The sequence below is a fragment of the Citrus sinensis genome, chromosome 7, assembly GCF_022201045.2.
Source record: "Citrus sinensis cultivar Valencia sweet orange chromosome 7, DVS_A1.0, whole genome shotgun sequence".
Taxonomy (NCBI): Eukaryota; Viridiplantae; Streptophyta; class Magnoliopsida; order Sapindales; family Rutaceae; genus Citrus; species Citrus sinensis.
In genome coordinates this window covers 5149648-5166416 of record NC_068562.1, presented here as the reverse complement: position 1 = coordinate 5166416, position 16769 = coordinate 5149648, and the positions used below count along the sequence as shown (strand labels likewise).

Here is a 16769-nt window from a genome sequence, read left to right as displayed (position 1 = left end):
TTAAAAACAAGAAATATATGTTTTGATATGAACAAAAAAATTAATAATAAAATTTTTTTATACTTATTTATTTTGTGAAAATTTTCTTACAATAAATATATAAGAAAATTATTAGTTAAATGATAAAAAAATTATTATAAGAAAACTTGAATGACAAATAAAAATTTATTATAAGATAAATAATAAAATATTTTACCTATACTTTTTACATTTAATTTTAAAATATTATAAAATATTTATTATAAGAAAATGTTCACAAAATAAATAATTATAAGAAAAAATTTTTGTAAATAAGAAGAAATTTATGTTATTTCTTCTTAGTAGAGTCTCCTGCTCTTTCTATGATGATCCTTCTATGTCAGAAGAATTATTTTTGTAAATAAGAAAAAAAATTTATGTTATTTACAACAATATTTATTTAATTTAAATTTATTTTTACTGTTATTTTCATTTTCTAACTATTGACAATTGATCACGCTGTAAAAAATTTAATGGTGGTCTTTCACTTATTTGTGTTCATTTATTTTGTTTTCATTTATTTCATTTGAAAAATTTGAGTGTTGGGGTTTTGTCCATAACCCATGGGTAAACCATACCCAAACCATAATGAAATGATTTTCTACATAAAACCCACATCTAACCCATTTTCATGATTTACCAAACCCAAACCATTTAATTTGGTTTGAGTTTGGATAAACCCATGGGTTGTGGGTTTATGCCCACCCCTAGCTGAGAGTGATCCTGACACGAGGAGGACGAAGCATAAAAATATCTAACCAAACCCAGGTACTATGTTGAATGTTGTCAAAGTGTGGAGTAACAGAAAATATCTGAACTGCTGTTGCGAAATATTTTTGAAATATTTTTCTTTGGATTCTGAATATGATAATTGGGGGGGGGGGGGGCGGCGCGGCGGTGGCGGGCTAAGTATCAAGCAAAGTGTAGTTTAATTGAGAGAAAAAAAAATCGGAAAGAAAGTGTCAGATCCATGGCCCATCTTACTCGATGTGAAGGAGAACCGAAAGCTGCATGTAATTATTATGGTAAAACTTATGATTGTCATCCTGTAAGAAATGAGACTATTAATATGACCAATCATCTTAAGGTTTGATGAAAAAGTAGACCTCCTCACACTAGGCTTCCAGTACTGCGATTGTTGTTTTTTTTTTTTTATAAGGAAGAATGTAATGATGCTTGTGCTAAAATTGTTGTGCTTGATGAATTGCCATTTAGTTTTATTGATGGTAAATGATTTCGTTATTTTTATCATGTTGTTTTCTCTAGTCTGAGCCCTTTTCTCAAAGGATACTTGTTTGAGATGTCTATCAGTTGCATTAGATAAGAAGATATATAGCACTAAAAAAATACCTTTATTGCTAGTAAGATGAGGGTGTGTATTTACCATTGACATGTGAAACTCTATATAGAATACCAATTGTATGGTTGTGACAATTTATTTTGTTGATCATGATTGGCAATTGTTAAGGAAAATCTTAAGTTTCAGTTAAATAACAAATCACAAAGGGGACTTAATTGGGAAAGAGATTGAGATTGTTTTGCATTATTGGAGTATAAATAGAGTAATTACAATTACTACAGATAATTATGCTGCAAATGATTTGGTTGTCAAGTATGTGAAGATAAAGTTAAAGAGTTGGTAAGTAGATGGAACATTGTTGGGTAATAAACTTCTACATTTGCGATGTTGTGCACATTATAAACTTGACTATTAGTGAAGGATTGATAGAGTTGAAAGGTTCAATTGCCAGTATTTGTAATGTAATGAGGTATATATGATCATCTTTGGCAATGGAGAATAGGGTTAAAAAGTGTATTAAACATGAGAAGATTAAAAGTAGAAGGTATGTAGTGTTAGACATTGTTACTCGATGCAACTCTATCTATTTGGTGTTTGATAGTGCATTAAGGTTTTCAAAGGTATTTGAACAATGGGAAGAAGATGATGAGTATTATCATATTAGTTTCAAATAAAATGTGGATGAAAGTGAAAACACAAGGCCACCTAAATCTGAAGATTGGGATACGAAACTCATTTTTTAGAGAATTTTAAAGATGCGGCTTTGAAGTTTAATGCCTCTTTAACTGTAACTTCCAATTTGTAATTTCATTGGGTGAGTGAAACTTATTTTTCTTGTTATTATTTTTAAAATTTTAAATTGTTTGGTTTAAAAGGTTAATTACTTAATTAGCATGATGTTTAGTTTTAATAATGCAATTTCTATTATTTTGTTTATATTCTTCTAGGTGAATACTATCCAATCTCTATTCACAACAAAGTGTCAAGACGCCTATGTTGAGTAAAATGGGAATAAAAAATTGAAGACAAAATTTGATAAATATTGGAGTTCAACGGGCAACATGAACAAATTGTTGATTATTCCAGTTGTGCTTGATCCTCGATATAAGTTAGAGTGTTTTCATTTTGTTATGAATCTTTGTATAATGCCAACAAGATTGAAGCAATGATGGCCTATTGTTGGAAGGAAAAAGAAAATTAAAAAAAAAAAGAAACAGGCCAAGGCCAAGGATCAATGACTCGTGTGAGATTAAAAATGCTCTAATACCATCTTAAGACTAAAGGTTTGAATGGTAAAAGATATCAAATTGTATTACTGCACGTTCTAGCTTTATACAAGTGACTAGATATTGTACAAGGAAAAAAATTGAGAAACTAAAGCCTAAGATTAGGGAGAATTACAATAGAGAAAATCAAGTCCATAACAGTTCCTAAACTTTAGAATTTACATTTAATTTCTCTTGATTTATGTGTGAGATTGATTCTTGCCTATTACTAATTATTGTCATATTTACATGTCAAAATAGTCTTTAATTGATAAATAGGGATCTTCATGTGATTCCTATAAACACGGATAAATACATATTTAAATAATTAATTATTTTATGACAAATTACACGGCCATGCCTATTGAGAACCTAATATAATCATGTCTTAAGTGGCACTGCTGCAATCAAATAAGGATTGTCTGCTATTAAAATTATTGAAACCGTATACCCTAACAAGCGGGAGGAGGAGGAGCAAAGTGCAGAAAGCAAACGAAGTTTTAATGCTCTATCCTCAAGTATTACCGTGAAAAAATCCATTCGCTATTAACGAAAGTTGCGTCCAAAAAAAGGTGAAGCGCAGCTAAATAATTTGCTCAACCCATGATTATGATCGGACTTTGAGCATCAAAAGGGGCAGACCTCTCCTCTCTCAAGGAAAAAGTCCATATCCTTCATTCCTAGGGTAAACAAATTTGAAAATATTATGATAACCTTCATGTGCACCTGTCTTAGGTTTGTATTTATCAATTGTTAACATCACAACTTTTAAAGAAGTCGTTTTATAGAAATCGCACTTGATATCGACTTCTTTCTTGGTGAATGCGCATACATGATTTGTTGATGATTGACACCTGGCCAAGCTCGTAACCGGAGGCACACTAGCTGCATTAATTTAACCTAATCTTGAATTTGGTGTCCCCGTTAATCTAAGGGCCAGCCTCATTACCATATCGATCGTGTGAGATCGAATCTTATTGGTCTAGCAAATCAAATTCACATGGGCATTAGCCAATAGCAAGCTGTGTTGACAGACAGTCACCGCACCTTTGTGATTATTGGTCGCTTAACCTTTACTTATGGATGTTATCAATAAAGTAATGTAACTAGTGCTTTTAATTAAAGCGATTTATTCTAATAATGAAACCCAGATGTGCTTAAGTATGAATATATGCTTTATTGTGGTAATAGAATAATTCTTTTTGGACAGAAATACACAAAGATAGTTGGGGATCAGGTGTACGGATTCTTTCCCATTGGTTTAGCCCTACACAAGCGTGCCAAGGCTTCCCTCGGTTGGAGGGTATGGTGATTTAAGTCCTTCACATGTGTGTCACCAACGGCTTCGTTCTTATCCATGCTGTTAGATTTCCTTCCCACCTTGCATTAAAAAAAACCCTAATAAAATTACTGTATTTGATTCAATTTTTGATGGGTTTTTATTCTTCATGTAAGAATATATATATTTTTTTATTCTTCATGTAAGAATATAATTTTTTTTGTTAAACTGATATCATATCCTAGAAAAGTGAAACAGTAGAATCATTCTCATCATAAATATGTAAATTATAGGGAACCTCAGAAGCCCTTTTAGATTGTATGCAATACTTTATCGGCTTTCATCTTTTAATCTAAGGAAATCATCTCTTAATCACCTCAAGTATATTGAAAATGCAAGTAGCCACCATGAGTTTTTGATAATATCTCAGAACCACCTTAAATTTTAATTATATATCAACCAACTATTTTTCCGTTAACTGCATTAAATGCTATTAAAAAATTTTAGATAAAAGATTATTTTACCTTTGGATTCATTTAAGAAGTTAAAACAATATTTTGGGAGACTCAAGAGGTAGAATAATCTCTTACCTTAAATTAATTTTTTAATAGCGGCTAACAAAGTTAACAAAAAAGTCATTGATTAACATAAATAAAACTAAAACTTGATATGGTTATAAAATATAATTAAAAATTCAGTACTTTTGATATTCTTAAGGTGGGTGAAGGATAATTTTCCTCTAATCTATATATGGTTTTTAAACTTTTAAAGTAAGCAACATTTGGCACAAACCCACTTTCAGAATTTCGTTTACATTAATTGTTAAGTTTATAAAGCAATATGGCGATTTTTTGCAAAGAATATAAATTAAAAGAAATTGAAGTTACAATTTACTTTCAAAAGCCATAAATGGCTTGGTATTAGATAGTTCCGATCCGATACTAACAACAAAAAATGTTTCCTAACCAGAAAACGTGCAGCAACCAGGAAAGAATATGACCTTTGCGTTTGGATTTGCGTGAATCTGTCCTTTTTTTTTTTCCAAATTTGGAAAATGTCAAATCTAACTCCAATGTTCTGTCTGACACGTGAAGAATCCCACGCTGAAATATGTTTTTTTTTTTTAAAATACTACCCTGAAATATGTTGTTTGCACTGACCAACTGCAAGTCCACCTGCTTTAAATCTAGATTGCTTTAGTTCACAAACTTAGAGTCACTTGGGAATTGTAATTGCACATAGTCTTTATTGGAGGGGAAAAAAAATTCCAAGGGCTTTTAAATGGACGATAAAAAATTGTTTTGCAACTTCAGTTATTAATTTCTTAAATGCTTTCATTATTAATTTAATTTGGCATGGTCCAAAGTACAGACCACATCTCTGAAGACTAGAACCTTCGACAAATAAGAGGAGGAGGTGCCAATAAATCCGATCCATTTATTGGTATCATTCAAGACTATTTGAAAAAGGAAAACATATATAAAATCATATGTATACCTGTCGTGCCCCGCGTCAGTTAGGTATACGTCGGCCGTGGGCGACATGAAAAATAATCATAGTAGATGTATGCCATCTGAATAGATCTCGTCAAGTACCTTGCATTTGAAATCCTCAGTTTGCAAAATCCTTCAAAATCACTCAATCATCATTTTCCTCATTAAGCTTCTGTATCATATTCCCCAGAACCCTTGTCCTATATATATAAAGCTTTTGATGTCCATATTCCAAAACACGGACGCTAATTTATCATTTCACTACTAGTGCCGTTTGGGCTCAACAAAGTAAGTTTTTTATCTAATCATCTTCAGTTTTAAAGTTTATTAATACTCCTTGGTTTTGGTTTAATCACCAGAGCAATTTACAGCTGATCTGTCTCTATACGTGTTGCGGCAGAAACCCTAAAAATGGGACGAGGAAAGATTGTGATTCAAAAGATTGATAATTCAACAAGCAGGCAAGTGACTTTCTCAAAGCGAAGAAAGGGATTAATCAAGAAAGCAAAAGAGTTATCAATTCTTTGTGATGCAGAAGTCGGACTTGTAATATTTTCCAGCACCAGCAAGCTCTATGAGTTTGCAAGCACCAGGTTTGTTTGCTGACTGACTACGGTACCGTTATAATTTTATGTTTTTCTCTTCATTTTTGCCACCACGTATGGCTTTATTTTTTGGAATCCTTCAGGAAACAGAATTTTTTTTTTTTTTTGAATGGAGGAAACAGAAAAGTTATATCCATGGTTTTTTTTTTTGGCTGCATATCCATGGTTAAGCTTACACTTTTGAGATTATGGCTATCATCATTACTGCAGCTATTTTTCAGCTAAAATACTAGTTCCTTTCGATATAAAGTCATACCTTTTATATTTTCATTCGAAATGAAGCCTATATTTGGTTTGTAATGAAGCCTATATTTAGGTTGCGCACTGCATTAATAAGAGTTGACTGAAAGGCATTGTTTTTGGCATATGCATGCTTTAAAGAGATCGCACTAGTTGTAGCACAAGCATAAATATGAGATGATACAACAAAGCCTCACTTTCATTGTTCTAATGAAGTTGACACTTTATATATCATAGGATAGCCACGTTCTATAGAGGAAGACTATTTTAGCATAATTATAAAGAATTGTAGATGGAGATATGGAGCTTTAGCCTGAATTGGATTTGGCTCAACGGACATACGATGATGGGAAATGGAGTGAACTGATGTACAGGCTGTAAGTCTGTTAACAAAGGAAAAGTACTTGAAATTCGTCACTCCTAGGGAAGGACTTCTTTATTGCCACGCCACTGGCTTGGGTGGTGAGTAACTAATGAGGATAATGCTAGTATTCTCAAAGGTTTATCTCAATAAAATCCTAAATCATATGACTTTCATCATAGGGAGGATATAATGATGAATTAAAAGTATAAAAAAATCACCCACTAAACCAACAACACATTATAGAATACCTCATTTTAGATACATTAAAAGTTAAAACTAATAGAAGATTTATTTAATATTGTGGTGTTATATCTTTTAAATCACAACTATTATGAAGTAGAAGATCTACCTATGAAATTAAAGTTGATCATTTTTTGTAAATATAATTCTTAAAAAATAATAAAAGTGATATAGTTTTTTGTCAAACAATTATGGAATAAAATTACATTAACTTCCAAACTATAGTCACAGATCTTTAGAGTTCTGGCTTAAAAGCCCCGGCGACTAAACAACAGTAGCAAATGGAGACTAAGCAATGATCTATAGCATCCTCATTCAGATCAACAGATACCTAGTGTCAGTAACAAAGCTTTGTTTAGCTTCTTGATGATCTTCTTCTTCTTCTGCAGTAGCGTTTGTTTCTCCTTGCATTGCACTTCCTGCTTTTGATAGGCAAAGTAACAATCTTACTCATCCTCTCATTCGGTTCAATTCACCCTAAAAATTAAGAAAGAATGCTGTCAGCAGTTAATTATAAAAGCTTTGTTCAATTCAAAAGTACAGTTGTTAATATCTATAATTAGCTTGGATTAATTCCAAGAGCTTTTAATCATCAGGCACCAGTTGTTTTGCTATAGAGACACTGGGTTTTCTTCAAGTCTGAAATCCATTACTTGAGCTCCTGATTTTACCAATGGGAATTGTATATTTGTGATGCAACTTGTTATTTCATATCATAGACTTCTATATATGCCTGTATCTGCGTTTTTTTCCCCCCTTTCTTTTTCAAACTGCAGAAAGATGATCATGAAGTCATGCTTAATCATTCTGTGGTTCTATCAGTAGTAGTAGCATATTTTATTTATACATGCAGATAAATAGATGATACCACATTGATATAAGGAAGTTTGGTTAATTCATGCTTTGAACTTATGAGTACTGAAATTCTTCAGTAAGCAAGCAGAGATCATAAACCATGATTCAATTAGTCATTAGTATTGACGACAAGCACAGTCAGCTGGATCATTTCATTATTCTATGGAGACATGCCGACTTCTGTAGTAGCATGAAACAAATGATTCCTCACAATTGAGGTTTTTGCCTTCTGCTAGTTTCTTCTTATTGTACTGTACATGTAAAAGGTTTTCTTTCGAGAGGCTGTATGAAGATTAGTCACACATGGAGGGATAGTTTTGGTTCATGGGTAATCAAAATTAAACTAATTTAAAAAAGTTCGTTGGCTCCAAAGCAAAGCTGTAAAAGTATTTATTTAACACTTGCAAACTGGCTTAATTATCCTACAATTGTCAACCCGCTTGATAGTTAGAACAGTAGTGACTTAAAAGCCACAACTACCATAATATCCAAAAATTCTTTTTTTAGGATTTTCTGATTCCCAACGTGCAATAAGAATATATGCACTTCAGAATATATAAGGTAAAATTCTAAGCTTGAGTTTGATGGAAATGAGTAAACCGATCTCAAACTCAAACTCTCTATTAATCCTTGGCTGGCAGTCTAGTATATCAAAGGAGAGAATGACACTTTTCTATGTTTTTAATTAGCTAGGGTTTACCATTTATCCCTATATATATTTTTATTTATTTATGTGAAATCAAAAAGATTTGATAGATCAACCAACGGGAATTTAGTTTAGCTTGATAGTTTATGTTTCCGAGAATTCTAAAATTAATAGAATTTTGAGTGCTATTGCTACCCTGAAGTTAGGTATTGGAGCACTTCCTCCAATTAATCAGTTGTTCTGTAATGGTTGAACTCTTATTATCATCTATGGATGTGGCTAGTAGATTCCCTCCTTCAAAGATTTAAAAGTTTTTCTTCAAGGATATTCAACCATGAGAAGTGTCCCTCCTGTGTGTGTCTATATACGTATATGTATGTATGTATGTATGTATATAGTATTTGGTAAACATTTACTTTTATTTGTCCATTTAACTTTGAAAATAACACAATTTGAATATTGGGTAATTGTACTCAATTTTATTTGGTAGCTAATATCTCTACTCATGCACTTGACTTCACAGCACTTGGGATTCTATCCCACATAGATTGAGGATTAACCAACACCTCAATCATACATGTCCTAACGGGATTAGCGTTTGAAGCCTTTCCAAGTGCGAGTGAATTGAGTTAAAAAATGATGTTTTCACTAAACCTTTCTGTACGAATTGCGCCCTTTCAACAGGAGGCATAATCTTACGAAAAAGCTTTGTTCTATGTATATGATTATGCATGAATCTAATCAATGTATTGGCTTACCAGCATGAAAGCAGTTATTGAACGGTATAATTGCCTAAAAGAGGAGCATGAACAATTGCTGAATCCACCATCAGAACTCAAGGTATATTCTATTAACTAATTCTTGCCATATTTCAGTGATTTTTTTTTTAAATTTTTTTAATGCATCACACTTGACATTTATTCATCAATCCTGTGAAAAGTATACCATATGACAGTTCCTAATAATAACTGGCTATGATTCTGAGTATTTTCCTCAATGATATTGCTCAGATGTCTAAAGTTCACAAAATTAATTTATCCATTAGCAGATAGCATAACAATAATAGATGAGGATTCAGCATTACAATAATAGATGAGGATTCTCTCCTTACATACATGGGCGGATGTAGCATGTGACTGGTGGGGGCTCAAGCCCCCACTGGCCAAATTTTTTTTTTAAATAGAAGAGAAAAATATTTTAATTTTCTAATTAGTCCCCGTTAAATTTATTAAAATAGTCACTATAAAATATAAACCCCCATAAAATTTAAACTTTGACTTTTAAGAATTATAAAAACTTATATTTTAATTAAAAATAATGATAGCCCACGACTCAAAATATTTTCTATTATCAAAAATAAGATTAATTCTTCCAGTTTCTATAATAATAATAGAACGAACGTTTTCAATAATGAAACTCATGAAGAATCATCTTTGGAATGGATGGGATAAATGATAGTCTAGTTGTTTATATAAGAAACAATAAATTTAATAATATTGATAATGAGTCTATTGCATAACATTTTTAAAATATAAAAATGCATAGAGAATAATTATAAATGTATTAGAAAATATTTTATATATTCAAAATTTTAGTTTTTTATATTTTACTATTATTTAATTTAGCCCCCGGTAAATTATTTTTCTAAATCCGCCACTGCTTACATAAGCTTTTATTTGAACAAATACAATTATGTGATTAGTAGTTATCAAAAAGAAAAAGGAAATATAGAAGTAAATTTTGACCATATATAAATAAATTCATCATGGATGATATATTATTCATTAAGTGGTTGATAATTTTTTACAAGATCCAAGTAAATTAATTGCATTATCTCATCAATTAATTGATGAATATCACACCATTTAGGTCAATTTTTTGGGATTAAAAATTTAAGATATGTAGTACTACTCTAAATAAAGCTACATATAAAATTCCTTAAAACTCACAAATTCAAATTATGAGAGTACATGTCTGTTTGTAATAGGCAATCAAGCAGCATTCATGAGAGGTATTAACTGGCATCACCTAATAAAGGAGGCCAACTCCAATTACATAAGAAAATTATTTGAGTGTCGTTTGGCTTGTTACTTAATGCCAAGTTAACTATAATGTAAATTGAGTTTCTTTGAATGGAGAAATCTAGAATACATTAAAAGTACTATATCAACCATATAACAAGCAAAAATGATGCTATGACGTGTGTATTTTTGGAAATCACTATACAAGTAATGGTTATATTAAATTCAATTACATATGTCATACATGCATTAGTTACTTGCATTATCTCTAATATATTCTAAAATTCCTTTGAAAGCTTTAATGCATTTACTCTCTCTCATATCATTTTCATGCATTTATCCGTTAAAGCAACTTGTCTTCACTTTCACAGAATTGGTTGCACTTAATTTCTTCTATTTTACTTGTTAGTTTTGGCGAAGAGAGGCGGCAGTCCTACGGCAACAACTGCAAAGCTTGCAAGAAAACCATCGGTACAGTCTTTCTTGTGATCAGACTTAAAATTCCTTACTATTGCATTACATGTATAGTGTACAAATTTAAAGGTAGCAGAGTAAAAAAGTCTCAAGTATCTAAAAGTAAGCTATGTCATTGCACGTTTTATAGTTTACCAGGCAAATTCACAGTGAGGGAAAAAAAAAATTCCCAAAAATACTGATAACACCACAGAGTCCATTGGCATAATAAAAAACGAAAAATAAAAAGAAGAGAGATTACATTAGCAAAGTTGAAGGAGCAGATAAGATGGCACGACCAACTGCTCATAGCTTCACTAGTACCCTTGACTCATTCATGTGGCACATCATTATGATTTAGTTTATTAAATAACTATTTACAGAAGCAGGAGATCATTGTTTGATGTATTCCTAGTTCTAGGTATGCTCAGAATGTATTAGTTGCTTGCGTCCTTCATCTAGTTTGTCACAGCCTAAACAGTTCTATATTTTGGGTAATAGCAGAAATTAGCATCACAAATTGAAAGGCGGCACAAAACTCCTCAGGCAAACACACAGTTACTTCTCAAATTTCACTAATTTAGGGGTCAGTAGAGACATGCGCCTAACAAAGCCAAGGCATTTACTCTCATGTGCTCGACCTCTACTCAATAATATATAGAATTGATATGCTTTTATGTGGCTAAGGATCAAACTAAAATTACGATATAAATAACAATCGAAATAATATCCAAAAACTATTTGGCTCCAAAGTTAAAGCAGAGCTCTTTCTTCCCCATTTATCTAACCAACATACAAACATTGACATTGTAGATTCCGACATGAAAACAAACGTTAAATGGCTACCGACCTACTGTGTGGAGCATGCTGATTGACCCTAAATGTTGCAATTCTGATATGCAGGCAATTGATGGGAGAACAGCTATATGGTTTGAGCGTCAAAGACCTACAAAATCTGGAAAATCAACTAGAAATGAGCTTGCGCGGTGTTCGTCTTAAAAAGGTTATAATTTTTCAGTGCTCATAAATGCTTATACAGCCCATTTTATGCAAACGGATGATAGTTAACAGATTTTTTAACTTGTGCAGGAACAAATGTTGATTGATGAAATACAAGAACTGACCCAAAAGGTCTTTCCGAAATAACACCAGTTATTTACTGATGATCCTCTATCCAGATCCGATTTCCTATAATACCTATTCCTTATTTCTGCTACAGGGGAGTCTTATACAAAAGGAAAATCTAGAGCTCTATAAGAAGATAAACCTCATTCGTCAAGAAAATATGGAACTCCACAGGAAGGTATGCACGTTAAGTTAATCAGTCATACTGATTCAGACATACCAGGAAAACGCTTGTATTAATCATCAGTACATTTATGAACTCGTAGAATGTGTCAAGCCAATAATCTCACTTACCAACAAATGCATCGTGTCTCAGGTTTATGGCACAAGGGATGCGAATGAAGCAGGTGGAAATGCCTTCGTTCAATATGGCTTGAACAATGGAGAAGCATCGCATTTGCCCATCAATCTTCGACTGAGCCAGCCTAACCAAAATTTATAGCAGACCAGAAACAGCAACAGAGCAATTAAAAGGTATTAGGAAAAAAAATTTAGAAGAAAAGAAAGCATGTTTTTTACAACTTTGAAAAGAAGAAGAAAAGGTCAATGCTGAAAAATCTTCATTTCAGGATTGATCCTATTATAGATTACCTGAAACTGCTGTACTACGTTAAAGAATTTAGAGGGTGCTGAAAAAAAAATCGATCTCGGAGAATTGTAAACAGGCTTACAATTTTCGTGGATTTAAATAATTTGCAAATTGAAGCATGTAATTTGCAAATTCCGAAAAAGAAAGCATAGTTTGTACATTAAATATTTAAGTCCAAAAGGTTTCTATATGCATTGCTTAGCTTGATTCCTTTCCTTTTTTGGGTCATGATCATAATCCTTAGTGATTGCATTGCTTTTAACTTTATATATACTGTTCATATATTGAACATTAATTAAAAGCTTATGCGTTGCTGAAAATAAATCGTAAGAGCGGCAAGTATAATGGCAGTAAACGCAGAGAAGAAATAATGGGAAATGGATTAATTGAGTTAAAAAATATTATTAACACTTGAAAGAAATGATCAGATAGTTAGATTCTTATCTGTAGAGCTTATGAGAGCGCTGACTGTTGTTGTTGACCGAAAAATTTAAATAAGTGTGAAATTGTTTGAAGAATTTCTTGAATCTTTTTATTTAATCAAGTGAGCGAGACTTAGGTGGCGTTTGTTTTTTTGTCTGAATCTGAATAGACTTGAATTAATCGGAATTCTGAATAGATCTGAATGTTTGAATCTGAATAATATGTTTGTTTTTTCGTCTGAATCTCGAAAAATAAGTATTAAATTGTTTATTTTTTTCAACTTAAAAAGCTGAAAATATATACTTTTACATTTGTATCCTTATTAAATTTGAATGTCAAATAAATAATATATTAAATACCACAATATTTTAACATTTATAAGTAAAACTATATTTAAGTGAATACATAATTATTTTGGAATTTTAATATATAAAATATCATAAATTTCAAATTTTATCGTATATAATATAAGAAAGAAAAAACATAGATATTTTTATGTGGGGTAAATGTCTATGGGTGAGTTTTGGGATAGACATGAAAAATAAATTATAAAGCAGGGATATTTTTGACATTAGTAAGTAATTGACTTAATTCAGATTTCTCCATTAAGTAAAAAGTAAAAAAAAAATTAGCTTATTTTATTAAGTCAAAATTATCTAATAAGTCTCATTAAGTTATAAAAACAAACACCTCTAATTAACTTAATTAATTAAGTTAAATCACTTTAAATTATTAAGTTAAAAAATAAACGCTACCTTAATTTAGAATCCACTACTCTACTGTATGGTAGAGCACCACTGGACTGTCGCATTACCTCCTATCTTACACAAGCTTTTCTCTCACTTCTCTAGCTTGGGCTGGCTTTCTTTTTGGTTTGCAAACCCAATTCCTAATCCATCTACAAAGTTCGAGTTATCCTGCAATTAGAGGGATGGTGAACGTCACATCTCTTCATATAGGAAAACTTGAAAATATTTGTACGAAATGGTCTTAATTATCATGTCATTTAGACTTCCAATTGATTGAGTATCTAGAGATATACTCATATACATGCTTTGTATTTGAGACAATCATCCGATTCAATGAATTAATTAATAATATATGAGTTATAAATAAAACCTATGAATAAATTTTTTTTGACATAATCTTTTAATGACTGATACTAATGATTAGAACTACTAATAAGTAAGAATAAAAAAAACATCTTATATCATGCGACAGAAGGGAAATATTGAAATTTTCAATTATAGAAACATATTTCTCTTTTTATTATATGTCTACACAAACATAGACGGTTGTCTATCATTGTACAGAACTCACAAGTCCACTCTTCTGTCATCACTTTACAGACTCACTATCAAGTAGAGAAGGCCCGTAACCCGGCCTCATATGCGGTCTCATCGCAATTATTTTGTTTGCTATCGACTGCCCCATATTCCACAAAATGACCAAAATTAATTTGCTATTGCCTTCATCGGCTGGGTAAGCAAAAATAATCACAATCTCTTTGGCGGATTTGGGGTAATTAATTAATTATCATTTTAAACCTTAATTAATTATATATCTAATTAGTTGCGGCCAACAAACAACTTAGACTATTCACTATTACTATTAAACAGCAGCTAGGAACATGATTATTGTTTCATCTAATTCTCTACCTGCATGCTTTTTAACCCTTGCGATCAGTCAAAAAAGAATATGGGACGCAAGAATTAATTAGCATGGTAGGTGATGGTATATATGACGATTAGTTGACATCTATTAAGTCAATAGCACATTTCAATCATTCAGAAGATCTAGACAACATATATATTAATATTAATAATCTCCTTTCTTTTTTTCAACTTTAAAAAGCATCAGAAAGTGGCATTACCGCATCAGTTATCAAGAAATTCTGGGTCGATCCAAAACTTCTAAATCATAACTACTATTATCAAACTATATACACGTACCATAAACGCAAAAGAAATTACCAACTCATAATATATAGTTAAACAAAAATAAAATGCTTAAAAGCCAAACAAAGATCTAACAGCGACAGCATTAATATTAATTATCTGAACTTCAACGCAGCATGAGTAGTACTCGATCACGTAATTAATCCCACCGAACGTCTCGAAAAACCAGGCGGGCATCGGCCGGATTCATCACGGTGGCAGCCCTCATCGAAATTCTGCGAGTAGCTAACGGCATCATAATGAAAAGATAAATGTTTATTGGATCCATACGTGCTCTTATAAATGCCATCAACTCTCACCAACCTTCTAAGAAAATTTCTCCATCTCCTGCTTGCTCTCTTGTTGCTGCTGTCGCTGCCGCTGCCACTGTAGTGAATCCGTGAGTACTCAAGCTCTTCATGCACAGGCAAGCACGTCGACGCCGGTGATGCCATGCAACTTGAGAAGTACGAGTATCGCCGCCGATGATGACTGAGATCTTCGCTCTCCATTAATGATTTGGCATGTGATGCGACTTTTTTAAGTTTAACTAATTTGACATAGATGTAAGATTGAAGCCAAGCTTTTCATTTAATTTGTAATTTCCGAAACAATGATATAAGATTGAGAAATGGATGCTAACTTTATTTATAGGTATCAAACATGTAGTGATAATCTCTATCCTTTTGGCACCAGTTTTTGTTGACCCTACTAATGGCTCTTTTTTTTTTCCCTTTCTTTCTCTCCTTTTTTTCTTTTTCTTCCTTGCAATTTAAAAAATGCTTTGAATTTATGTTGTCATAATCTGTGTCGAGTAGGTCAGGTTAGAGGCAAAAAATTAGAAAATTACGTCAGAGAAGAATTAATATGTTCCCTCGCTCGCAATTATTGTACTATACTTCTGACTTATAGGCACCACACATGTCTTCTTTACATGGCGGAATTAGATTGGCACATTGGACAATTGGATTAAATTTTATAAAGATTTTCCACCTGATTATGGAATATATATTATCATACGGTAATCATTGCAGAAATTTTGTTCATATACCAGTTGGAAGAATTAAATCTAAAATAAAGAGGGTAAAGGTATAATTTGTTCATGGATCTCAAATGCACTGGTTTTTTTCCCCTGTAAATTAAAATAATTATGTGTAAAAATGTGTTAGTTTAATTAATTTGTTACTTGTAATTGATGGTCTGTGTACATATTAATTAATGGATCTTGATGCTGGCATACTAGGTGAATGTTTGCACTAGAAGTCCCATTTTACTAAATTTATCTGCGATCGGTTGAATGAAATTTTTAGTTAATTTCAACAAAAAAAAGGAAATCATGAAAGCTTAATGTTGAAATTAATAATCATATTTTTAGTTAAGGTGAGACATCCATCAACCGAAACCGTGCAGGCTTAAAAGAGAACACACATTTAACTTTGTCGTTCTTTTTTGTAATAAAAGATGATTGGCTGAGAATATTAATTTGCTCCAACTCGCATGATTATGAGCCATTATCTTTCATGAATCCTGCTAACTCGTTGAATTTTTATATGTTAGAAAAAAAAAAAATTCCCAACCAGTGATGTTGACTGATTGAACAGGTCGATCGCTTCTTAATTGTTAAAGCAGGTTGATGGTGGTAGGTTGCGTAAAGAATTTCAATTAACCGATCGACAGCTTTAGTTATTTAAAACGTAAATCAAAATTAGTTACATACGAATCATAGTTTTAGCAAAATTTCCGTTTCAGCAGGTCGCAGTAAATTAAGTAGTGGGAACGAGCAACTAAATATGCATGTATATGATGGACGATCACGGAGAGTTGACAATCGAACTGCTGATAATCACTGGCATTGAGCTGTGTGGATAAAACAGAAGCAAAGCAAGTTGAGAGGAACAAAGAATAGTGAAAGCTTA

General features: G+C 31.9%; 1 protein-coding gene across 1 annotated transcript; it reads left to right on the top strand.

Annotated features, from left to right (window-relative positions):
* The first annotated feature begins 5415 nt into the window (after positions 1-5415).
* Positions 5416-12533, top strand: LOC102611124 (MADS-box transcription factor 23-like). The gene is made up of 8 exons (XM_006466511.3): positions 5416-5643; positions 5756-5948; positions 9067-9145; positions 10736-10797; positions 11683-11782; positions 11869-11910; positions 11999-12082; positions 12221-12533. Exons 2-8 carry the CDS (start codon positions 5767-5769, stop codon positions 12344-12346), a joined length of 675 nt encoding a protein of 224 aa, XP_006466574.2. The 5' UTR covers positions 5416-5643; positions 5756-5766; the 3' UTR covers positions 12347-12533.
* Positions 12534-16769: the final 4236 nt, after the last annotated feature.

Coding starts and splice junctions, on each gene's coding strand:
- LOC102611124 (XM_006466511.3), top strand. CDS start 5,767: ATGGGACGAGGAAAGATTGTGATTCAAAAGATTGATAATTCAACAAGC. Junction 5,949..9,066: donor TATGAGTTTGCAAGCACCAG/GTTTGTTTGCTG, acceptor TTGGCTTACCAG/CATGAAAGCAGTTATTGAAC. Junction 11,911..11,998: donor TACAAGAACTGACCCAAAAG/GTCTTTCCGAAA, acceptor TTTCTGCTACAG/GGGAGTCTTATACAAAAGGA.